The following is a 26032-nucleotide window of genomic DNA, read 5'->3' as shown; positions in this document are numbered from 1 at the left end:
GTGCTCAAGAAAATCTGGCTAACATTTCACATTTTAACTGACAGTTGCCACAATATGTGAAATTACATTTGTACCATATCAAAATCATTAGCAATCTTCCCAAGTTTCATGCATCAGTTCTTAGAATTAATCTTAAGTGAAAAGTGCCTTTAACTGTGGAGTAAAAATCTCCCTTTCTGCTCTGAATTTTTCTATTTTTCTCTCCTTTGGGGGCCCATCCAAAGGAAGAAAGAGGAAGAAATCATTGATAGATATTTGCTTTTATTCTCTGCTGAGGATTTTTGATTGTGGGAAGTTCAATCTTGCAACTTCTCCATTTTCCTTTTTGTGAGTGTCCAATTTAAGAATACATAGAGATGAGACTGTGACAAAGACAATGATAACAGAAACACTCCAAAAGTAGGTGTGTCTCACCAGTTGTCTTTCTGTTCAGAATCAACCCTCTTCCCTGCAGCAGAGGAGGAAGGCAGATCTGATCAATAAACTGATAGCTTCCTGGTAGAGATTTTGGGTTCCTGCCTTAAAGATGGAGAAGTGAGCCAAGACCAAATCTAAGGGGGTAGATGTTTGTTGGCCCATGAGGACTATTAAAGGTCCAAATATAGAAAGACACACGAGACAAACAGTAAAAGCCAGACAACAAACAGACATGGAAGACAAACAACAGAGATACAGACTTTCACTAGGTTTAGGGGCAGGCAATACCTTCGACCCCAGGGGCTTATCTTTGAGATCCTATTCTTTGGCACATCTGCCAGCGTGGAAATTTTTCACACTCACTGTCTAACTTAGGATGCATTGGGTCCTTAGAGGACTCAAACCTCTGTTGCAGGGACCTGGTCCCTGTCCCACGTCCAACTTGGGCGGGGGACATCTAACCACCCCTAAGTTTCTGTCCCAAGTCCAATTTGGGTGGGGGGCCTCTAACCACCCCAAAGTTCCTACTGAGTGCTCTTAAAAAATCCTCTAGAAGGGAAATCTCTCAATCTTTCGAAACAACAACTTCCGTTTTCCCAGTCATTCCAGCCTGGCCCTTTGCAGGACTCAGAAACTGTGTACTTGGCAGGTCCTCACTCAGAAACAGGTGAAAAGGGGTCTTAATAGATCCAACTTGGCAATAGGACATCTCCATATAATCCATGGAGCCTGGAATCTGCCAAGTATTTAGCTGTATGCTGCAATCCAGACTCTCCCTTCCCCATAAACATTCACACAGACAGATGCACTCAGATTTCCCTTCGGGATACAAGTACCTTTACCATTGTGTGGTCCAAACCTTTGGAATCCCGGAACGAGCCCCCAAATGTTTGGTCCAGTTCTGGTTCAGATTCCAAGGAGGAGACACACACGGTAATGCAGTACACAAGAGGTACTTTATTCAAGCTATAGTTTGGGCCTCCACAAGAAGTGGAAGACCCCAAGCATTACCTAGGTCTGGCTTATATAGAGGAGCTAGGGGTGGGGGTTGCCAAAAGTGAAGACACATCAATCTTAGTCCCAGATGCTTCCTTTTAACATATGGTCTGGCTGGTGACCTGGGTCAGGTCAGTGAACATATGGTCTTGAGATAACATATCCTTATGGCAGTACATAAATAAGGATATGTCAGTTTTAGTTCTTGGGACAAGGGGCCCATTAGGGTATCATCTGGAGGGCAGGTTCCCATAATAACATTATGTTTCTTCAGTAGGTGACTTGACCAGGGTCACACAGAGTTAGGAAGTGCCTGAGGTCAGATTTGAACCTAGATCCTCTGCACTACAAGCCTAATGTACTATCCACTGCTACCTGGCTGCCCCCTGATGCTCATTTTTCAATCCCATCCATTTATGCAGTTTTGTTAAAATTTGACTGATGTCATCTTCCCATTTGTCAGTATATTTTTAACAAATGAGTTCAAAACCTAATAAAGTCTTTATGTGAAAAGTTTTTTAAAACATAAGAAAATCTGGTTTCCAAGGTTTTTTTAATACGTGCAGATGAGAGTTTATAGGTGACACATAATAGTAATTCAGAATGCAGAGAGTTTGTTTAAAAGGAAAGTGGTTAGCTGTGTCAAAACCTGAATAAAAATCAAGAAGAATTATAATTGAGAAAAGCCCAGATTTGTCAACTAAAAGATCATTGATAATTGAACTATTTAACTTCAGTTAGAAGGCAAGGAAAATGAGAATCTGGGAGCCTAGAATTTAAGTATGGTAGTATCATTCATAGAAAATTTAGGAAAATTTAGAAAAGGTGTGTATTGGCAGGGAAAACAGTGTAATGCAGTTTACAGTGTAGGCTCATCTATGCATGCCTCTTTATCTTGGGGGGGGGGTACTCTTTCCCACTGAAAAACAAAAAAAGTGGGTGGGGTATTCCTGATCCAACCCTTTATATCCACAGGGATCTAGTTCTTTAATTTTAGCATTATCACTCTACTGCATTGATTTCTTTCCTTTTACCTTCAATTCTCTCTCTCTCTGCCAGATCATTACCATACCCCTGACTCTTCAACTACTATCCTATTTTTCTATTCTTTACTGAACTTCTCAAAGAACGAATTTATTTCTTCATATGGTTCTTCTTGTTCAAGGAAATTTAAATATAAACATGGGCAACTATAGGCAAAATTGTGAGGTTTGCCTCCAAACAGGTATTTCATATAAGATATTTTTTAATTATGGAGGTGAAAGAAGTATATAGTGCCAGATTATGAATCAACTATAGAAAAATCTGAAAAACTTGTGTATGGGTGCCTAATAATTATAAGAGTATAGATTTGTATTTATCAGTTAAGATCTAGGGAGGAGAGAGATTTAGAAACCTTTCGAATATAGATTGTATTTAGCAGATATTTGTCTGGGGTATTACTAAAATCTGAAGAGCCAACCAAAGGCAGGGAATAATCAAAGGAATTAGAATGAAACAAAAAATACCCTATTCTTGTACCAAACTATGCTGTTTCCACACTTGTAAATCTGTATTTAATCTAGTTGTATTGCTTCAAGAAAGACATTGTAATGATTTTTCTCCTGAAATTTAATTGTGCTTGCAGGAGATGTTCTAAAGATGCTTTTTTACTTTCTCCTATGTAGTATGTTGGTATTCTGAGTAATGTCCATTGTAAATAGTAGTCTGTGCTAAGAGTTGAAAAAATATGGTTGAAAGGTAAACCTTTCAGGAGTGGATAATTAGAAAGAAGATAGATGTGCCACTTCATATAATTTCTTTTTATACATAGAAGTGCTTAGATAACACACATTCTTTTTTTTTCTTTCTGCCCCTTATGAAATAATATTCTTAAGGTTAAAGATCTGACTTTGTTTATATTAATCATATAAATTTAAATATTTTATAAATATATATCACATAAAAATAATACAGTTTTTGGTGTGTGCTTTAATAAATCTGTGTTCCCATTGATTTGGGTAATGTTTCAACTATTCTGCATGTAACCCATTTGGACTTTGTCATCTTGTGCAGTTCTTTGTACTATGTCTTTCTGGAAATTTTCCTTAGAAGTTCTATCCAAGCACATTAGAAGCCTTATTTTATTTTTTGTAATTTTTTGTGCCACATTAAAACTTGGGCACTGTACCTGCTGTTTTTCCACTCTTGATGCATGGCTGTTATTTTCTAGTTATATGTATAGGTATGTATATACTTTTGGTTCTTATACCAATTCTTGCATGCAAGGGATCATTAGCAATATACTGCAATACTCTTCTATTTATCCGTTTAATGTCTTTTCATTGCCCCTGGAAGTGCAATTTTGATTATTATATTAAGGCTTTTCATGATTCAAAGTCATATGATATTGCCAGGAGAATATTAGCATTAAAAAGATGAGTTTTTGAGACAGAGGGCAGCTTGGGGTCATTGAAAATCTTTTTATCATTTCCCAAATGTCTTTCCAATTTGGGCCCAACTAGTTGTCAGTAATTTCTATCTATGTTATGTGTACAGAGGGAACGACTTCAAATGGATTGGTTTTTCAACTACATTTCATAATCTGGGCAATATACATTTTTGTTGATTCATAAAATCATAGATTTGGATGGAATTTCAAAATTGATATCACTTCTTTTTATTAAAAAAATGGTTATATGAAGTAGGAATCCTCTTTTTTAGTATCCCCAGCAAGTGGTTTCCATTCCTTTATTGTGCCTTTAAAGATGTTAGATTATTAATGTCTTTTAGTTATTAAAGATTTCATTTAGCAGATCCTGCAGGATTGTGTAGAGGCAGTGTGGAATAGTAGAGAGTGAGCTGACCCCCAGGGTCAGGAAGATCTGAGTTCAAGTCTCTTCTCTGATCGATCCTGGCTTTGTGACCCTGGGCAAGTCCTTTATCCTTTTATGAAGCTCCAGGCAATTTTCTAGGAGTATATATTACATAGAAAGTATAGACATGCATAAATACACACACACACACACACACACATATATATATGCATATATATAAAATGTTTATACATTTTACTATATAATTTCAATTTAATATTTATATAAAATATACATAAATATATCATAGATATTAGCAGGATCTCAAATTCCATGTATTCCTTTGTCAGGCATATGACTTTGAAGATGTTGTCTGTTGTAGAAAATTGAATGGGAAAGCCTGTCTGAGAGTTCTTTATTCCCATGAAATCCCACATCCCATCAAATTCACTATTCAGCCTCTCTGTTTCTTACCTAGTCCTAAGTTGTTTTGATGACTGTGGCTTTGTAGTAGAGTTCAAGATCTGGTAGAGCCTCTTCCTTCCCAATTATTATTATTATTTGCATTGATTTACATTGATTTATATGATTACATGATATCCAGATGAATTTCATTATTTTTTATAACTATATAAAGTTATTTTTTAGTAGTTTGATCGACATGGCACTGAATAATTGCACTAAATTAATTTGGGTATTAGTCACAATTAATATTTCTTCAAATCTGTCTTTATATGAAGAATATTTTATAATTTTTTTCATGTAGTTCTTATGCATATTAGCAGGCAGATTTTCCAAGTATTTTGAACATTCTATAGTTATTTTAAATAAATTTTCTCCTTCTGTTTCTTCCTGTTGAGTTTTGTTACTAATATAAATAGAAAAGCTGATGATTTATGTGGGTTTATTTTATGCCTGCAATTTTACTGGAGTTCATTATTTTGAACAACAACTTTTTTAATTTTTAAATTTGTTTTTTTAATTCATTGTCTAGTATTGTTCTAAGTAAACCATGATTTTATTTGCAAATAGTAGTAGTTTTGTTTTCTCTTTGCCTATGCTTATTCCCTTATTTTTTTTCTTATTACTGTACCTACCATTTTTAGTAATGTTATTGAATATAATGGTGGTATGGACATCATTGCTTCGCCCCTGATCTGATTGGAAACATTTTTAGTTTATCTCTATTAAAAATAATGCTTGGTCTTGACTAAAAATAGATACTACTTATCATTTTAAGGAAAGCTTTGCTTGTTCTTGTTCCTTCTAATTTTTTTAAAAATAGCAATGTGTTGCATTTTGTCAATAATGTCTTTTGCATTTATTGAAATAATTATATAACTTTTTGCGTTAATTAATATGGTCATTTTGTAGTTTTTCCAAAATTGAACCATGCATTCTTTATAAATCCAGCCTGATTATACTGTATGATTTTAGTAATATATTGTAATTACTCTCTGCTAGTATTTGATTTAAAATCTTTGCATTTATATTAATTAGGGAAATTGGCCTATAGTTTTTTTTCTTTATTGACTGTCCTCAATTTTGGTATCAAGACCATATTTGTGTCATAGAAGGAATCTGATAGAATCCTTTCTTTATGTATTTTTTTATTTCATGCAGTACTGAAATTAATTGTTCTTTAAATATTTGCCAGAATTCACTTGTAAAACCCTGGTTCTAGAGTTTTTTCCCTTGGGAAGAAAGAACTCTTTTTTGGCTTGTTCAATTTCTTTTTTCTGAGATAGCATTATTTAAGTATTTTAATTCCTAGTGTGTTAATCTGGGCAATTAATATTTTTGTAAATATTCATTTATGTAGATTGCCTTTTTTATTGGCAGATATTTGGGTAAAGTAGACCCTACTAATTGCTTTTATTTACTTGTGGATTCGCCTTTTTAATTTTCATTTGTTTTTTTTCTTTCTCTTTTAAAATATTAAATTATCTAATGCCATTTCTATTGTTTTATTCTCCTCCCCCCAAGCTCCTATTTTCACTTATTAATTCAGTTTTTTAACTTTCATTTTGGTTACTCTTTCTTTTGATATGCAGAATTTCTCTTTTAGTGTTTAATTGGGTTGTTTTAAATTTGTTGGTTTTATAGGTTTTTAGTTACATGTCCAGCTTACTGATCAGCTCTCTTTAATTGATGAAAGAGCCTGGAGATATAAAATATTTCCCCTAAGTACAACTTGGCTGCATCCCATAGATTTTTGTATATTGTCTTCTCAAAGTCATTCCTTTTAATGAAATTATTGACTATTTCTTTGATTTGTGTTTTGGTTTACTCATTCTTGAGGATTAAGTTAAATATTTTCCAATAAATTTTTATTGTTTTAAAGACCCTTGTGCCATGGTTTGAAAAGGGTCTGTTACATTCATATATCATAACTTGTTCTGCTATTGCCCCATTGATAGATACCTTTGTTACCATTTTGTTATCACCACAAAAAAGCTGCTACAAATATTTTTGTATGTATTGGATCTTTTCTTCTGTCTTTGATCTTTTAAATATTTGCCTAGTAATGATATTGCTAGATCAGAGGTGATGTTCAATATAACAGCTTTTGGGACAGTAGTTCCAAATTCTTTTCTAGAATAGCTATATAGACTTATGACTCTTATCAGCGTGCCTTCCAACATTTGTGATTTCTTTTTTTTTTTTGTCAATTTTGTCAATCTTATGGGTGTTAAGTGGAACTTTGAAGGTGTCTTAATTTATTTCTCTATTAATAATTTGGATCGTTTTTCTGGCTGTAAAGAGCTTGGATTTCTTCTCTTGAGAAATGACTTCAGATCCATTTATCCATTAGAATAGTTCTAATTATAATTTAAATAATTTCCTTATATATCTTGGAAATGAGATTTTTATCAGATAAATTTATTGCAAGGATTTTTTCATCTCCCTAGCTCCTTACCTTTTTATTTTTGAGATTGGAGGTGAATTCTTGAAGTTTTTAGATTTTATGCCATTTTGTAGCTAGGTTAAAACAGTCATATCAAACAAATATAGTGATCTTTCCATTAATTATAATACTTTTAAATCCCAATCAGAAACACCATGGATTGTATTTTCTGTATTTGGACTTTTTGTTTTGGCTTTTCTTTTGCATTTTTCTTGTATTTCTTTTGCTTAAACTGTTTCTATTTTCTTTGTTTCTATCAGTTTCAATTATCCAATTGATTTTCTCTTCAAGCCAATTTTGTCTTTTTGCATCACAAATAGATATTATTTTCCTTTTGAAAAACTAGACAAGGAATTTAAGAGAGATTTAAATTATTGAAAAATCCTGATTATTTGTAATTGGTTTTGAGTTATTTTACCTTTTTAAAAATTAAGTCTTTTGAAACCAACTTATTTATATTGTATTTAACAATATGAATAAAATTCAAATATAACATTATGGTACTTTTAGCTTACTCAAAGATTGTTTAACTTTGAATTCTATGCACTTCACATCAAAATACATCAAGTAGCATATTGACACAACCGATTTCTGTTGGAAACCTGTATCAGTTGACCATGATAGTAAATCATACATATGTTGAGATTTGACTTGTGCTTTGACCTCTTCTGCTTGTATATCAACTAATTGTTGTGCTTCATTCACTGTCAGTTGGTGTGTTCCTTTTGTTGACTTTGATTGAATGTTGTTTTCATTATGAAAGAGATAGTTATATTTATGCAGAAGTTATACAAAACTATATCAAGTAATTTTGGCCATTGCTTCTTAACCTCCTCCTCCTGTGTGCCATTTGGAAAGCCTTTGTTTTACTGTTATTTGTGAACAGAAGACTCAGAGAGTTGAAACACTTCTAAAAATCTGGTTGCTGAAGATAAACTCCTATACTAATTTAGGTTAACTTATGTTTTATTCATACTACTTTCTGATCTTATAGTTGTTTTTGAAAAGAAAGTCCTTTTGACAGTAGATTTAATTCTCAAAGTTTTTGAAAACTGAGTTACTATGTTTGATTACTTATGAGTCTTGCATATGCAGCCTAATCCATCTTTTAAAAATAATTGTCTTTTGGGGAGCTCACCCTTAATATTAATGTAGGGGCTAATGTGGTGCTATTAGAGAAGTGAAGTTGGTCAATATCTAGAGTCAGGTTCAATCCATACTTGCCTTGCTTTTTTCTCCACCACCTCTCTGCCTTGATGTCTGGTCACCCTGCTTTCATTTCTTATATTCATTCTTTTGATTATTTGATTGTTTTTCTGAAGGTTGTTGAAATCGTTCCTTTCATATTTCTGGGGATCTTGTAGAAAACTTTTATCTTCCTTGGAGATTTTCAGCTCATTGTCTTTAACTCTAAAGTATTCAGCTTTGGGGGGGCTTCTTTTGTAGCTTGTTCATTTTTCATGAATTTCTCTTGATCCAACCACACCCTCCTGCAGTTGGAAGAGAACTGAGAAGTATGATTCCTGCTCAGAAAGAGGTCTCTACATATTTCTAGTTCCCCATTATGAAGGTCATCGCAGTATTCCTTCTTGTTGTTCTTTTTTCCTTTCCATCCTGGCAGAATATGCTATGGTGCCTCAAAACATTCTTCCTCCATGGAAGAACCTAATTCTAGATGCTTCTCTGTTACTGTTCTTTGAACTTCCTGAATCACTTAAGGCATGGAGATAGGCATTGAAAACAAAATAAAACAAAACAATTTTTCCTTGAGTCTTGGCCAGATGGTGGTATTTAATCAGGTTTTTCATGGTATTCTCTTCTATTGTCCCTGGCTGTGAGGTTTTCATTGTACTAACCTACTCCCCCAAATATTGATTTATTAATGAGGAAGCATGTTTTTTGTTCTTAGAAATATTAATTTATTTCTTTCTTCTCTTGAATGTTTTTTACCCTTTAAATCTTGCCTCTTTTATTCTTTTGTGCATAGTTGCCCTCTAGTTTCTCTATGTGTTCTAGACAACATGATAGTTTTTAAAATGAGAGAAAGATAACCAACAAAACAATATCCTGGTCCAACTTCTTGAATATGAACATATTTTCATTCTCTAGTCTTTTCCATAATAGATTTACCAATTTACCTTTCCCAAATTATTTTATTTTTTAAATTTGCATATCACCATATCTTTTAGACTGGTTTCTGTTGAAAGAATTTTTCTCTTGCTGAAACTCCCATTTTTCTCATTGATAACTAAATTCAATTTTGCTTAATATGTTACCTCAGAGAACAATTTGTTTCTCAAGTTCTAATATGCAAGTAGAATAGTCCTTTGATGTTCTGTTTGATTTTTTTTTTTGCATATGGAAGATTTTATCTTGTCTACCCACTTTATGTTGTTCATTGAATTTCTAAAGTTTGACTAATGTTTCTTGGTGAGATAAATTTGTAACATATTTCTCTTTTTGTTTTGTAGGTTCACTTCATCTATACTTTAGCTCCTTCCAATAATTGTATACGTTTTGGGGGGATGATTTATTGAAATAAGGATATTCAAGATTTCATTGTCATTGTCTTTTTCTGGCAAATATAAACCCTTTGATTATCTTCTTATAGCCTATCTTTCAGTGGTTGTTAGGGATTTCCCCTGTATTTCCAACCTATCTTTTTTTTTTTGTTAATTAATTTTTCCTCTCCCACTGCATTTTTATGTTCCAAATGTGCAGTTGTTTTTAGAGAATCTACTTTTGGGAGGAGTTTCTCTGAATTATTAATATTTTTTTTTCTGTTTGTACAAAAACTTTGTAATTTGATGTAGTCAAAATTATTTATTTTACATTTTGTGACTCTTTCTAAGTCTTGCTTGGTTTTAAAATCTTTCCCTTCCCAAAGGTCTAACAGGTATGCTATTCTGTGTTCACCTAATTTTCTTATAGTTTCCTTCTTTATGTTCAAGTCATTCACCCATTCTGAATTTATCTTGGTGTAGGGTGTGAGGTGTTGATCCAAACCTAATCTCTCCCACACTGTCTTCCAATTTTCCCAGCAGTTTTTATCAAATAATGGATTTTTGTCCCAAAAGTTGGGGTCTTTGGGTTTGTCATAAACCGTCTTGCTGAGATCATTTACTCCAAGTCTATTCCACTGATCCTCCTTTCTGTCTCTTAGCCAGTACCAAATTGTTTTGATAACCACTGCTTTATAGTATAGTTTGAGATTTGGGACTGCAAGTCCTCCTTCCTTTGCATTTTTTCCTTCTTTTTGTCAGTTGATGCCCAATAGATTTGGCTCCACCCTCTTACTTTCACCCTATGTGTATCTACCTTTCTCATAATGTGTTTCTTGTAGATAGCATATGGTAGGGTTTTGGACTCTATGAATTATTAATATTTTATTTGTATTATTAATTTCTTCCTTGAGAGATCTGCCTTCTGCTTTTTGGGGGGGTGGAGTTTGCCTTTCATCATTTAAAATATATTTGGTTGTTTTCTGGAGGTTTTTTAATTGCTTCATTGTTATTTCTTGGTTTTGTAGAATTCATTATAAAACTTTCCTTTTCTTTGGAAGTTTTTATCTCATTTTTCCTTTACTCTGAAATATTTATTCATTGTACTGACTTCTGGCTCAAAACCATCTCAAACTCAGCATTTCCAAAACAAAACTCATTTTTGACCTCAAACTTTCCCCTTTTCTAAACTTCCCTGTTTCTGTCACAGGCATGACTTATCCTTCTAGTTACCCTGACTTACAGCTTCATTGAAAGTCTTGATTTCTTTTTAGGACTTATTCTATATAATCATATCTTTTATAAAGTCTCCTCATTTCTACCTTGACAGCATCTCCTTTATATGTTCCCTTTTCTCGAGCCACTCCCTTTGTAGAGACTTTCATCACCTCACTTTTAGACTATTGCAATAGTCTTTTGGTTGGTCTTCCTGCTTCAAGTTTCACCCTACTCTAATTCTTCCTCTTGCCAAAATGATTTTCCTAAAGCCCAAGTTCTGACTATCATTGTCTCTACTCAGTCATCTCCAGTAGCTCCCTATTACATTTAGTTTATCTTCATTACTATTATAATTATAGAGAACATTGCAACAAAGCCCATATTTCTGGGCCTGTCCCTCTTCTATTGTCTTCCACTTTTCTTCTGTTACCTGGAACTTGTCAAGTTCTTAGGCTTCAATTTACTAAAGGGAATGTGTATAAGTGAGTGGAGGGGAAAGGCCAGGGTCCATTGAGGACATTGGTTAGAGAAAAATTATGACATCAGGGCTCAGGACTAGCATAGTATGAGGAGGGAGTGGTGTTGTTTGTGTTTGGGTGACGTTTATTTCCTGTAAAATTTCTTTGTGGTAACTTGTTTTCTTTTCTTTTTACTTTCTATTTTTATTACACAATTTTATGCCATTCTTGTTTAGAAGTGAAGGGAAGCTACCCAGAGTCATTCTCTCACTTTACCATTTCATTGCAATTCTTTTCTTCAAAGCCATTAATAAAGACCATATAATTCAGCATTTTGTAGTGACTTCTCAAAAAGGGCTTTCTTTCTCAATGAATAATTCTACCCTACTACACTTAAATCAGTCAGTTTTTATTTGATTAATTATTGTGAATAATCCATAAAAAATGTTGTTTATCTGTGGTAATACAAGCCTTATCAAACATTAGGTCACTGAGATTAGCAGTTTCTTAGTGGTGCTTAATATTTTTCAGTAAGCTAAAGTCATAAAAATATTTTTTTTCTTTCTGCTCATGTGTATTTGTGTTCAACTTAATTAACTTAATTGACTCAAGATCATTGTAGATACTTTCAGTGGTGCTGAGATCTTGACATTATGTCAAGCCAGATCAAGTCAGTAAGCTTTTTCAGAGCACCTACTCTGTCAGGCACTAATGGAGATACATGGAAAGGCACAGAAAACAGTTCTCCAGGAGCTCACAGTCTTAGTGAGGGAGATAACATGGCTACAACTATTTATAGACTAGATACAGGTAGAATAAATGAGAGATCATCTTAGATGGAAGGCACTAGTATTAACAGAGATTGGGGAAGGCATATTATAGAAGGTTGAATATTAGCTGGAACCTGAAGGATGTCAGGGAAGTCAGGAGACAGATGAGGGTTTGGGGGAGGAAATCTGTCAGAGAAAAATGACCAGTCAGGAGATGGGGTAAAAGTGGGAAGAAAAGAGAGATGGCCAGTGTCACTAGTATGTCACATGGAGGGAAATGTAAAGTACAATAAAAAGACTGGATATGTAGAAAGGGACCAGGTAATAATAAAAGGATTTAAAAGCCAAACCAAGGATTTTATATTTGTTCCTGGAGGCAATAGGAGGCATTGGAGTTTATTGTATTTGAGGGAATGACATGGTTGTGCTTGTGCTTTAGATAGATCACTTTGAGAGCTGAATAGAGGTTGGGCTGGAGTAGGGAGAAACTTGAGGCAGGGAGACCAACAAGCAGAATATAGCAGTAGTTTAGGCACAAAATCAATGAGGGTCTGCTCGAAGGTCATGACAGTTTCAGGAGGAGGCATATAAAAGAAATGTTGTGAAGATGTTACAATCCACAGGACTTGGCCAGTGATTGGACATGGGGGAGTGAGGAAATTTGGAGTCAAGGATGATGCCTAGATTGCAAGCCTGAATGATTGGGAGAATGGTAGAGCCTTCAAAAGTAATAGAGAAGTTAGGATGAAGGTAGGATTTTCATGGGGAAATAATGTTGAGTTTAAGAATAGGATATTCAGTTAGAGATATATAGTTGGAATTTAGAGATTTGAGTCTGGAGCTGAGGAGAGAGGTCAAGACTGGATTAATAGAGCTGAGAGTTATATGAATAGAGATAAATAATTGAATACATGGATGTTGATGAGATCATCAAGCAAACTAGTATTGAGGGAGAAGAAAGCACAAGACAAATCCTTGTAGGATCCCTATTATAAGTAGGTGTTACCTGGATGAAGAACCAGCAAGAGAGACTGAATAGAAATAGTCATACAAGTAAGAAGAGACGTAGGTAAGAATAGTTTCAGGAAAACCCAGAGAAAAGAGAATGTCAGAGAGCAGAAGTGTCAAACTCACAAACATATTAAAGTATATTTGGGAAATATTTAACAAAATAAAACTGTAATACGACATAGATACTGTTAATGTGTGGTTTTCTATGATAGGGATCTGTTTCTATTTAAGTTTGACACCACTGATCTGCAGCAGTGTTCAGGGATGTAGACAAGTCAAGAAGGTTATAGATTGAGAATTTTTTAAAATTTTGATTTGCTTTGGTTTTTTGATAAACCCTTACCTTCCATCTTAGAATCAATACTTGTATAGGTTTTAAGGTGTATTGGTTCTAAGGCAGAAGGGTGGTAAGGACTAGGCAATAGGGGTTAAGTGACTTGCCCAGGGTCACACTGCTAGGAAGTGTCTTGGGTCAGATTTGAACATAGGACCTTGCCTCTAGGCCTGACTCTCAATTTACTGAGCCACCCATCTGCACCTAGATTGAGAATTTTTGACTATTAAAGAAACCATTGGTAACTTCCAAGAGAGCAATTTCATTTGAATGATAACATCAGAAGCTAGATTACAGAGTTAGGCTGCTGAAAAGGAATTAAAGGCTTTATACCCTCCTCAAAGAATTTAGCCATGAAAGGAAGGGAAAATATAAGACAATAATGAGGATAAATGGATTTAATGAGAGTATTTTGAGGCAGGGATGGGGGGAGAGATATTGTCATGTTTGTAGGCAGTAGAGAAGCAGTCAGTAGACAGGAAGAGACTGAAGACAAGTGAGATAGTGAGGATGACAAAGAGGCAATCTGCTGAATGAGTGGGATGGAATGGGATCTTTCATACAGGTAGAAGGGTTTGCTTGAGCAAGCAAAAGGGCCCCTTCATGTGAAAACAGATGGAGGAGGAATCTGAGTTATGAGAAGAGAAATGAGGAGAAAAGAGGTGCTCTTTGTTAATGGTCTCATTTTCTGCAGTGAAACAGGAGGCAGTGCTCTTAGCTGAGAGAGTAAGGGAAGGGGGAAATTGTGGGAGGTTTGAGGAGTGATGAAAAGGTTGGGAAAAACCATGGCAGTGAATGGGAGAGTGAATCAGTTGGGGGGAAAGGATTGCCTTGCCGAGTTGAAATTATTTTACATATACATTTAGGGGCCCCCCTGTCATGATATGATTTTTTTCCTAGCTTTATTCAGTAATACATGAGTAGGAATGAAGATAGTGGGAATAATCTGTAACTGGGGCTTGTAGAGCAAAACTAACAATAAAGGGTCAGGAGTCAAGCACAATGGAGACAAACTATTTCACCAAGGGGTCAATATGAGAAAGATAGGAGAATGTAATCAGTGCAGGGATGATAGCCTTTATAATCACATAAAGGAATTTCAGAATTCATAAACATGGGCATGGAACAATCATAGGTGATGGTAAGATCAAGTGTATAACCAAGGATATTCTAGTGAATGTTTAACAGGTGACTCTAAAAGGGGGGAAAAAAAGAATGCAGGATACAGTTTTAAGTTTAATCTGCATTATTAACATTTCCCTTCTTACTTAAGTCTAGACCAGTGGTTCTTAACCTTTCTAATGCTGTGACCCTGCAATACAGTTCCTCATGTTGCAGTGACCCCAAACCAAAAAATTATTTTGGTGGCTACTTCAAAACTGTAATTTTGCCACAGTTATGAATTGGAATGTAAATACCTGATATGCATTATGTATTATCATTGCTACAAATTGAGAGGTTGAGAACCGTTGGTCTAGACAATCAAAACAAACCAGGCCTAGATTTGCTGATTTCTGAGGTATACTCAGTATTGAAAATTTAACGATTTTGTCTCAAAAGCTGATAGAATTAGCTCCAACACACCTTATGATTCAGGTTTAGAACTTAATGGGAAAAGGAGAGTGTCCTGGAAGTAAAAAATAACAGGAATCAGAAATTTTATTTGGGTAATAAATATTGATTGAGTGAACCTCAGGGAGGAAAGGACACTACATGATGATGGTAGAGAGAAAGCTTCAAAGTGTCAATTGACATCAAGGAATATTCCAAGACCTTCAACCAGGACCAATGATTGGGATGGGGAGAGAGGGGATGGATATGAGAGAAAGTACAAGAAGCTTCATCATTAGAAGAGAGTTTTCAGGGAGTGAAATAGTGAGAAAGGAAAAGATTTAAGATGAAAGTAAGCTTGTTACTTATGAAATAGTGTAGCAAGCAAAGAAAGACTGTATTTTGATTGACAGAGACATGTGACACAGAATCACATGAGAGCCTGGGTCAAGATTCCGGGGGGGGGGGTGTGTGGTCCCAACTGAAAACAGGCTTCTTGCTGAGGATTTTGGTGGTAGCTGTAATTTTCACCTGCCTACAAGATATCTGGTCCTTGTGAGATACCAGCTTGAGGAGAGAGACCCCTTGAACAGGCTGCTGACAGCTAGAGTGAAGATCAAGAAAAGGACCATTAATCTCTACTGGGAACAGATTTGGATTTTATCTCTGGGATCTTGGCCCATAACTGGTCTCTGTTTGTGAGGGTCTGTTTGGGGGGTGGGGGTGGGGGCCTAAATTTATTTAGCTTAGAAAGTTAGCTAATAGAATAGTTATTAAGGGGAATTAGTTTTGGGGATAAGATTAAGAAATTTCCCTTTTCCTTTGTTACTCTCATTCCTATCCCATTTCTCATTAATAAAATCCAGATATCTAGATGTTTACCTCTTGTTTCTTCTCCTTAAACATCACTTAATAACAGTTGGCAGAGCTAGGTAGGTTATATTTATTAATTATTGTTAATTGTCTGTTTAATTGTAAGTCAAGTGTAGTAAATTTACTTAGGGGAAAATTTAGTTGAGCCAACATTCTAAAACCTCTTTGAGCTGCCAGGAGCATTCTAGAGAGCACTGTGAAAGCAGGAGATGGATAACTTTAGAGAGGGGGCTTTAGTGGAGGGGTTGGGGTTTGAATTAAGGGTGATTAGAATAAGAGAGTGATCAGTAGGGGACAGAGAATGGTGTTTGAATAATGGCAGCTGTTCAGAATCACAGGGGGGGAGGGTATGATGGAATGGGAGTATTCTAATCACTAAGGATAATTTCAAGGAGGTTTTCATCTTCCCGAGGGGTTTGGCTTGCCCCACTACTTTCTCCCTGAGACCTGACTCTACCTTTCACCCCTTGAAACTTAACTCCTTTATATTATGTTGGGCACTGGGTTCTGGTTGTTTTTTTGTTTGTTTTGTTTTTAAAATGCTGAAAATGGATATTATTGTGGATAATTTATGTCTGAGAGATAGCATGGCATAGTGGATAAGAGGGATTAAGGGAAGCTGCACATACTGTTTTTGACCATGGATAAATAACTTAATTTTTCAGTGGCCCATACAACCTATATAAGGACACCAGTTATTGTTGAGTTCTGTTTTCTGCCACTGGAGGAATTTCCCATTTTGAGAGTGCTTTGAATTGATAATATCATAGTTCTGGATCATCAGCCACCAGAAAGAATCCTGGTGTGATTTCCTTTGTTTCTTTAAGTGTTCCTATTCTGGAAACAGATAAATACAATCTATAGAAGGCAGTCCCAGAGTTAAATTGCTAACTCACACATCCATAATCAAGAGTTAAATAATTGCTATGACTATTTTGTTCAGTTTTTTAAAGTTTTATTGAAACATTTTTTGAAATAATTTAAATCATAAAATCTTTATAAAATAAAGGAATCTTAGAGATCATTCGTCATACTTTTTTTAAATAGACTGTTAATGGCAGATTAGTGAGAATTTGAAACCTTAACATTTACCTGGTCATAGTTTCTTTAGCTTTAAAACGAAGGAGTTGAATTAGATAATACTCTAGGGTGTCTTCTAAATCTATATCCTAGAAATGCTTTGTTAGAGTATCTACTTTGTGATGTTTTAAAATACAAAGTTCACATATATTCAATAATAAGAATTTCAATTCTTTCTTTAATTTTAGGTAAGTTAAAGTGGGGAAAATTGTGGAACTTTGAAGATGCCCCAGCACAGTATTCAAGTTTTCTGCATAAATTATAAATAACTTCAAGAATTTGCTGAATAGAGGACACCAGGATCCGTTTTTCAAATCATGCCATCTGAACAGAAGCAATTTTTTTGTGATGAAAAACCAACTACTTTAGAAAAAGGTTATGATGTAGAAGATATAATAGTTATTGATGCTGTAGAGTCAGAAGAACCAAGAATTTTAGAAGATAATTCTCTTTATGAACTGAAAAATGTGAAAATTGATTTGCCCAAGATAAGTATTTCAGATGAAACTCCATTGACGCATGAAGTTGACACATATAAACAAGTATTTGAGAGTAAACCACAGACTGCCAGAAAATCTGTTGGCAAAGAGAAAATAAATGAAAGCCCTTTAAACTGTTTAGAGGAGTGTAACATGTTGCAAAGACCCAATATAAGATTTGAAGAAGAAGGAATGAAAATGTCCGCAAAAATACTTAATTTCAGCTGTACAAAATGTAGGGACAATGTTCGATATAGCCCAAATGATTTGCAGAAACATTTTCAGCTTTTGCACTGTGGAGAATTACCTTTATATCCTTGTGAGATGTGTAGTTTTTCTGCAAATGACTTTCAGTCATTTAAACAACACAGACTTATCCACCGAAGCACTTTAGTAAAATGTGACATTTGCAATGATGAGAATGTATATACCTTATTAGACTTGACAAAACATTTTGCAGTTAAACATTGTGTTAATGGTAATTTTCAATGTGAAAAATGCAAGTTCTCTACCAAGGATGTTGGCACATTTGTTCAGCATATTCACAGACATAATGAGATTCACTATAAATGTAGTAAATGTAATCATATAAGTTTCACCAAAGGAGAGTTTCAGCAGCATCTCTTTGTTCATTCCACTACTTTTCCCTTCAGTTGTCAATATTGTAACTATAGTGCTGCTGAGAAGGACCAACTTGTAAAACATGTTGTAGCTTTGCACAAAGATCAATTATATGCAAAAGATAAACTGGAAAAGGAAAAATGTGAAAAAAGGATAGTAAAGACTACAGCTGGACTTAAGCTTATATTACGACGATACAAAATAGGAACATCAAGAAAGACACTTTGGAGACAAAAGAAAGAGAACAATGGAAATGACAGCTATGTAGAAAAAAACACAGAGGTGCTTAAAAACATTAATAAAATTCAGTTTAAATCTGAAGAACAGAGTAATATACAGGAGCATTTAAATGAAGAAAAGAATGACACCATACACATTGAAAAACCAAGTCAGAAGCAAGATGAGTCAGAATCAGAAACAAGAAACCTCTTACCTACCAGTCAGAGTAGTAGATCTGAAGAGGGGTCAAGTTCTGGTTTTGGATTTTTAAAGAATGTTATACATGGACCTGCAGTACTGATGTTGAAAAATAATAAAATATCAGTTCCTGCCAACTATAGTGCTAAGTTTATGGGGTTCAAGATGGTAGACGGAAAACAACACATAGTTATAAAATTGTTGCCTACCAATAAATCTAATTCATGTTCTCCAGGTCTACAGCCAGGTACAATAAAGGACAACACTACTGATGTGCAGCATCGTACAGCTGAAACCACTGGATTACCTACAGGTGCTACACTGCATACATCTGAATTAAATAACACAATTTGCACTAACACATCAAATCCATTATCATTTTCTACTCCTCTGTTTTCAGGGAATGGGACTTCAGAAAAAGAAAAAACTGTTTTGGCTCAAACTAGAAGTAAGTCTCAGACAGTAGGTGCTGAGAAAAGTACACCTCTCTTGTCAACAAATTCAGAATTGACTGCAGCTCCTTTAAATTTGACCACTAAAATCAGAATTAGTAATAATGTTGGAGCATGGGGAAGTTGTGTTATTCAAAGTCATCCTCAGGTATTGTGTGCCACAGTTAAGAACCCAGTTAACGTGGAATCTGTTGAAGTAAATTCTGTTGAACCAAAAGCACAACATAGTGGAATATTGAATAACTCCAGTATTAATGATCTCAACTATATGCCATTCTCTGGCCAAGGATCATTACCTTTTCATAATTACTCAAAAATGGACTATTTGGATAACTCATGCAGTATTTCAGCAACAGCACATGAAAACTCTGAAGAATCTTCATCAAGCAAAACAGCTGTTCACCAGTATAGCTCGAGAAGTGAATCAGGCTTGTCATCAGTAGGGATGAGTCCAAATCCAGATCTCCATGAAACATCTCCTTCAAAGATTTGTGAAACTTACTGCCCTTTAAACACTAAAGATACTTGTGAACCTTTAAAAAACCAATGTGAAGATACCGAAATTTTAGAAACAATACAAAATATTGACACACAGAATCCTCAAGCTGATATAAATCAAGGCTTAGAGGATGTAGCTGAGAAATCAGATTGGGAGAATATCTCTTGTGTTGATTCATTCACAATGCCCAAAATCACATCTGTTTTCTCACTGCAGAGTACACAGGCATCTGATTTTTGGTCACCTGAAGAAACCCAGTTGTTACAAAATGTATTGGATGAAAAATTAAGTTTGGGAAAAGACTCTGATATTACACCAAATAAAGGAGTTCAACTTCATGATGAGCCACTTTTGAAAAATGAAGGCAAGAGCAACATTACTGAATATTTGAAAGGTTCAGAAAGCCCATGCACTTTACCCATTTCATCTAGCAATGTTGGGATTAGTGTACATACAAAAGATCTTAATGCCAGCAACTGTATAGCAAATACAGAAATGGGTTGTGGGAAAGAAAAGCAAGTACTATCAACATCAAATGATTTGGGAGACTCTGAGAAAATACCCAGAATTGCTGTTGTTGACTCAGTTAAGACCCAGTCTGATACAAGAATAACTCAGCAGCTTGTAAAAGACAAAATACAAGCTACTCCAGATAGTTCTAATGGCTTAGGTTCTTTTCATGTGCTGAGCCCACCAATAAACTCTGAACCAAAAAAAGCCATTTTTGTTCAGTCATCTCCTAAAGGATTTATTTTACCTTTGCATCTTGCTAGCAAATCTGGATTAAAACTTGTTTCAGGAAGAAGTCTTTCATCAACTAATCCACCAGGTATTTTGATGACTAAAGGTATACCATCATCTCTCCTTTTAAATAAGAAACCTGGAATGATTCTAAGGTTAAGTAATGGAGTGCTTGGAAGTGTTACCAATATTACAGGTGAGAATTCTCAAGTTCTTGGTGGAGCTATAGCTAAGGAGGATGACAAAACACCTTCTGTAAGAGCAGATTTGAAAAAGGATAGTCCTACAAATATAATTTGCTCCTCAACATTTGATAGTAGGCCTGATATGGCAGTTAGTTCTGAAAATAGCATACCATTTAAAGGATCATATATTTTTAGAAACCCAGCAGAGTCTTCAGTGAATGAAAATTCTTCTCAAAATACTGTGCCTGGCTGTCAAAGCACTAAGTCGCAGTCTTTGGGTTCAGTAAGACAGCCTAGTGAAGCTCAACAAAAACAATCTCTTTATGCATTGTTGCCGGATGGCCGGCAGGCAGTTCTCCTAAGGTGTGTGACTCCCAGCAAGTCACAGGTAGGACCTTCTGATTTATTACAGAATAGCACTTATGATCATCAAAATCATCAACCAAAGAAATCCGGAGCAACACAACAAAAAATCCTGCTGAAAATTATTAAGAACCCTGCTTTTGATAACAGTCAGTCAGCAAAAAGTCCTAAATCTTCATTACAGTTAGACATCATACAGTCTCATCAAACTTCCACAGCAGAGGAAAAACAACTTGTCTCATCTAGTGATGCCTTACTCTTAACAAATAGATTAATGCCAGCAAATGCAACTGTCACAACCTCTACAGCAATATGTAACATACCTCCTCAAGGGACAGTATGTACCACCACTCATCCAGAGACACAGCTTTTAAGGTGTCAAACAAATAGTTCATTTCGGAGTGGCTTCAATCATGGAAAATCTACTAGAAGACAGATTTCAAAAATGAAAGCTCATGTACAACATAAAGCTTCTGAATCCATGATTACATATGAAAACAGGAACTTTGGACCAAAATGTAGAGACAATTTCCAGGAATGGCCTAGAAAAAAAGTAATGTTGCACAGGAAGAGTAAAAGAAAAACAAAATCTGAAGATTTTCATGACACATTTGACCTTTATAGACCAAGGTTTCCTAAGGATACAGTTAGGACTTTGCGACTTTTCCCTTTCAGTTCTACACAACTTATAAAATGCCCTAGAAGAAATCAGCCTGTTGTGGTTTTAAACCATCCTGATACAGATTCTCCAGAAGTGGTAAATGTAATGAAAACTATTGCTAAGTTTAAAGGGCAGGTAGTCAAGGTTTCATTGTCAAAAAGAACAATTCAAGCACTTCTGGAACCAGCATATTGTAACATTTCTAAAGCAGTTACTGATTATTTTTCTGCCAAGAGGCATAAAGTACTTAAACCTGTGAAAGAAAGATTTGTGTTAAAATTAACACTTAAAAAGACAAGCAAAAATAATTATCAGATTGTGAAAACTACCTCTGATAATACTTTGAAGGCAAAGTTTAACTGCTGGTATTGTGGTAGAGTATTTGACAATCAGGATGCTTGGGTGGGTCATGGACAGCGACATTTAATGGAAGCTACTCGGGATTGGCATATGTTAGAATAATTTACATTGATTATTAAAAAATAAAATTACTTTAAAAGAATGAATCAAATTATGATATGCATATGTTTTCTATTTCAGTGTAATACCAGAAATTAAGCTTTTAAATATTGTTTTTGGAGATGGTTATATTTTATTGGAAAAGCAGAATTGCAGCATTTGAAAATGCAACCACACAATGCATGCATTTTGAAATTATAGCTCAGATGTACCTTGGTTTTTTTTTGTTTGTTTTTTTAAAGAATATGTTCTGGAAAGTTAGGTTAAAATGAAAATTGTGAGAAAAACCCCATCTTTTCCCCCATTAAATTATATCAATATTATTTGAGAATGTGTATTATAGTGGAGATCAGCATCTCCATTAATACTGCTTCAGCTGTTATCAGTCTTGTAAATCTGGTAAGTATTTTCCCTGTAAGTATGGTATCAGTTTCCCACCAAAAGGCTGAAGTTTCTCTTCCTGGTTATCTTTCCAGGCTGCTTATCCTCAGTCCAGATTACTCAGAGACTTCTGGCACAGAGTGGAGTATAATCCTTGAATCAGTGTGATCCAATGGAAAGAGCACTCATTTGAAGTCAGAAATCTTACTTTCCCAATTTCAGCTCAACTGTTACTTAGTGTCTATGTGACTTTGGGCAAGTCATTCTCTGGTCTGCAGGTTGCTCATCTCCATAATGAGGAAGGTGTACCTAATGATGACCCCTAAGGTCCTTTTCAGCTCCATTCTGTGATTCTCTAAAGGAAATATGTTGACTGGATAGTATATTTGACTTACAGTTGACTCACTGCAATTAGGACACCATTGGGTAAAGAGATGTTTCTGAATATATATGTCAAACAAATAATTTTTTTCTCTGTTAAGGTTTTATGTTGCCGAGATATGCCCTGTAATGAGTGAAAGTAGATGCCACTTCTAGAGAGGGTATACAGAGATGATTTAAAGGCCAGTATTGGGCTCTATAGGAAGGCTAGAACAGAAACAAGGAAATATCTTTTTAAATTCAGATTTAGAGAATCTTGTTGCAGAGCTGGTGGCAGATTTCTTCAGATAAATACATTTTCCAGAGTTTCCAGGAAACTCATATTTAACTGATATAGATACCTGCTGCCATTCTAGCTGTTTTTCTTCTGGATATAAGATCTATAAGTAGGCACTTCTCAGGGAAAAAAAATGTTTTTCTAGATTTTGCTTTGTTATTTATACAGTAACAATCTGGTAATTTCAGAGCTCTGGAAAAAAAAAAACAATCCAACAACAGTCTCATTTCTATAACTAATAAAATATCACACATCTTTCAAACATGCCTCCAGTGAAGTGGCTTTCATAATAATTTAGAGGACTGGAAATCCAAAGCAAAACAGCTGATTGGTATCAGTAGGGTAGGCAGATAGCAGTAGTAGATCTTTAATAAGTGGTAGAACTCAGGACAGTTTTCTAGTGGATTCCTTGATAAGGACAGATTTAAAAATGAAGTTGCTGCATTAAAGAATCAAAGACAAAATTTCTGCTTTATAAATGTAGTTTGACTTTTATTGCATCTTTGTATAATGGAGCTCATCTGTATTATAAAATTACCTGATCTAAGATTTTTTGTTACATGGTTACTATAAGTGTTATATATTTTTATTGATTGGAATAAATCTTCAGGGCTTCTCTTCTGTACATAACTAAGATTTCAGACATGTACATATTTTTGTATGGCTTATTTGCTATAAACCCTGCACAGAAATTTTTTGACCTAAAAAGTTTGTTTTATTTTAGTTCTGGGCATGCACTAATAAAACTGGTTGTAAACTTTAAAAAATATATATACACAGAGCTTTTACCAGCATTATTTTCTTGGTTTTAATTTTAATTTTATTAATTTTTGTAAGTTTGTTTTTCAGGGATATGAACACTATTGTTAGCAAGTGCCTAAAAGATGTGAAACAGTTTACATATATCACCTGTAACAATAGGTCCAAAATGGACCAGTCCCCAAGAGGTTTATTTTAAAGGAAGCCATATGTAGATGCTTTAAGCTATCTTGCTATGCACATGACACTTGTACTATTTCTGTGCAGTTTGTCTACTTTCTTAGTGAAGTATTTTTCATATAAATAAAACCTGTTACAATTGTGTTTATTAAATTGAGCCTAAGAATGGAATCAATTGGAAATATACAGTATATATTCATAATGCGTAATGGTATTAATTCAAGAATGGTAAGCGTTGCTAATTTCTGTAATGACTTTCTTTAATATTAAATTTATCTTAAATTGTGTTTACACAATAATTTAGTCTACTGTATTAATATCTAATGACAACTTAGTGTTGTGCATTTTTAAAGACTTAGTTTTTGAAACCTTTTATGCCAGTACACTATACATAATAAAGTATGATTTTATTCTGAAGATTAGAGATTTATTTCAGTGTTATGTGACTTTACCTCCCATTTGCTAGGGTTATTTTGATAGAAAAAACATTATAAGGCTCCTTATTTATTTTTAGGCAACATGCTTACCATTCAGAGTAGTAGCCACCAAAGTGAGTTAGCCTTAGGTTATTACAGTGTTATATAATTAGAGATGTAAATGAGAACATAATCCAGTTAGCATACCTTTTCTGCTATGTGTCACCATTAAAAGTATAGAATAAATTTCTTAAATGTTTAGGGGAGTTGATAACAAATACAAGAAATTTTGAGATCCAGGAAATACTTCATTTCGGTGAACTTCTGATCCAAGTCCATTTTCCTCCATTGGAAAATTACCCTGACTCTCCAGTGTCAGAAGCCTCTTTGCTTGCTTAGGCAAGTGTAATTTTTTTGCTTACAGGGCAGCTATGTTGTGAAAATCTGGCTTCAGGTGGGAAACATCTTTAGCATAATTGGGCCAGTTGTAGTTAGGAGTTCAACTATTCCTGTGCCCTGCACTATTCCTCCTCCTAGCAAATCTCTCAAAACTTTACTTCACAATTAGAGCAGAAAGACTTTTGTTCTTTTTGCTATATACTCCTAGCTCAAACTGAAGCAGGTACAACCAAACGTTTCCAACACAATCTTCCAGTTAGAAGAATTTTTATTTTTGCCAACACTTATTAGTCACAAACTCGTCCTCTCTTACATATCTGTTGATGTTCAGTAAACCTAAGTAGGCCTAAAATGCATGTTAGTTCTCCATCCCCAATTCTTTTAAAAGAGCCTTCTCTTCTTTATATCAACTTTAACATGGAACAGTTTTTTTTTTTAAGTTTGATAGTTTTACTGTAGCAGTCTGAATGTGTCCTAATGATTTGTTCATTGTTCCTTAAAACCATCGAACAGCTGTGTGACCCTGGGCAAGACACAACACCCATTGACTAGCCCTTACTACTATTCTGTCTTGAAACCAATACACAGTATTGATTCTAAGAAGGGTTAAAAAACTATCAAAATATTTTTAAGCCCCAAATTGTGTGTAGGGCATACCAAGGTTGTAATGTAAAACTGGTTAATATGCATAATTAGGCACAGGATGTGTAGGGAACAAAAAAACAGTAAATGAATGGAGAGCATATTATATGCACACAAGGGTAGGGAGGAATTATGTTGGAGTACAAGTAGACAGAGTGTAGGAGCCAATATCCCTAGGATTTTGTCACAATTCTGCCACTAGCTGTGTGACATTAGTCACTGTGGGTCTCATTTTCATGTGAAATGAGGGGGTTGAAGTCAATTGTCTTTAAGGTGCTTTCCAGCTCTAAGAAAATTATGTTAATTTTCCAATGGATGTCCATTTCACCTTCACTAAAATGTAATTAAGGAAGAGAATAGAATTTAGAATGGATGGAGAATAACTGGGATTTGCAGGCTGTGTTATGATGGACTTGGGGGGAAAAATAGGGATCACCTGTCATTTGAGAAGACTTTTGAGAGGTGGAATTCTTGGGGTTTTTAAAATGATAAAGTTGAAGTAAAGAGGGAGCAAGATACATTTTTAGATACAAATAGAACTGCAAAACCACTTTCCTACATGAGGATTATTTTTATTGAGAACTCACCTGTAGGAAATCTTATTCTCTGAGCTTGATTTACCTCATTGGGATAATAATGCTCTTCCCTAAAGAATTTCCTATTGTTAAGCAAAAGCATCCACTTGGACTTATGGTGCCTTAAGACATTTCTGCAGCAGAACCTGTTTTCACCTAGGTGGTGAGGCTTCTGGAATACACCTAACTGGTCTTACTCCAATTTAATAAGCATTATATACTCATTATGTCAT

At 34.8% G+C, this 26032-nt stretch overlaps 1 protein-coding gene across 4 annotated transcripts in view; it reads left to right on the top strand.

The window, feature by feature from the left end:
- The window catches only part of ZNF518A (zinc finger protein 518A), a 62837-nt gene extending 38771 nt beyond the window's left edge, over positions 1-24066 (top strand). For all 4 annotated transcript variants that reach the window (XM_056801734.1, XM_056801747.1, XM_056801739.1 and 1 more), the window contains one exon: positions 17101-24066. In XM_056801734.1, the coding sequence (XP_056657712.1) occupies positions 17230-21792 (4563 nt within the window). In that variant the 5' untranslated portion in view covers positions 17101-17229 and the 3' untranslated portion in view covers positions 21793-24066. The remainder of the gene's footprint in view (positions 1-17100) is intronic.
- Positions 24067-26032: the final 1966 nt, after the last annotated feature.

Source organism: Monodelphis domestica, chromosome 1 (assembly GCF_027887165.1).
Source record: "Monodelphis domestica isolate mMonDom1 chromosome 1, mMonDom1.pri, whole genome shotgun sequence".
Lineage (NCBI taxonomy): Eukaryota > Metazoa > Chordata > Mammalia > Didelphimorphia > Didelphidae > Monodelphis > Monodelphis domestica.
This window is presented reverse-complemented; position numbering and strand designations above follow the sequence as displayed.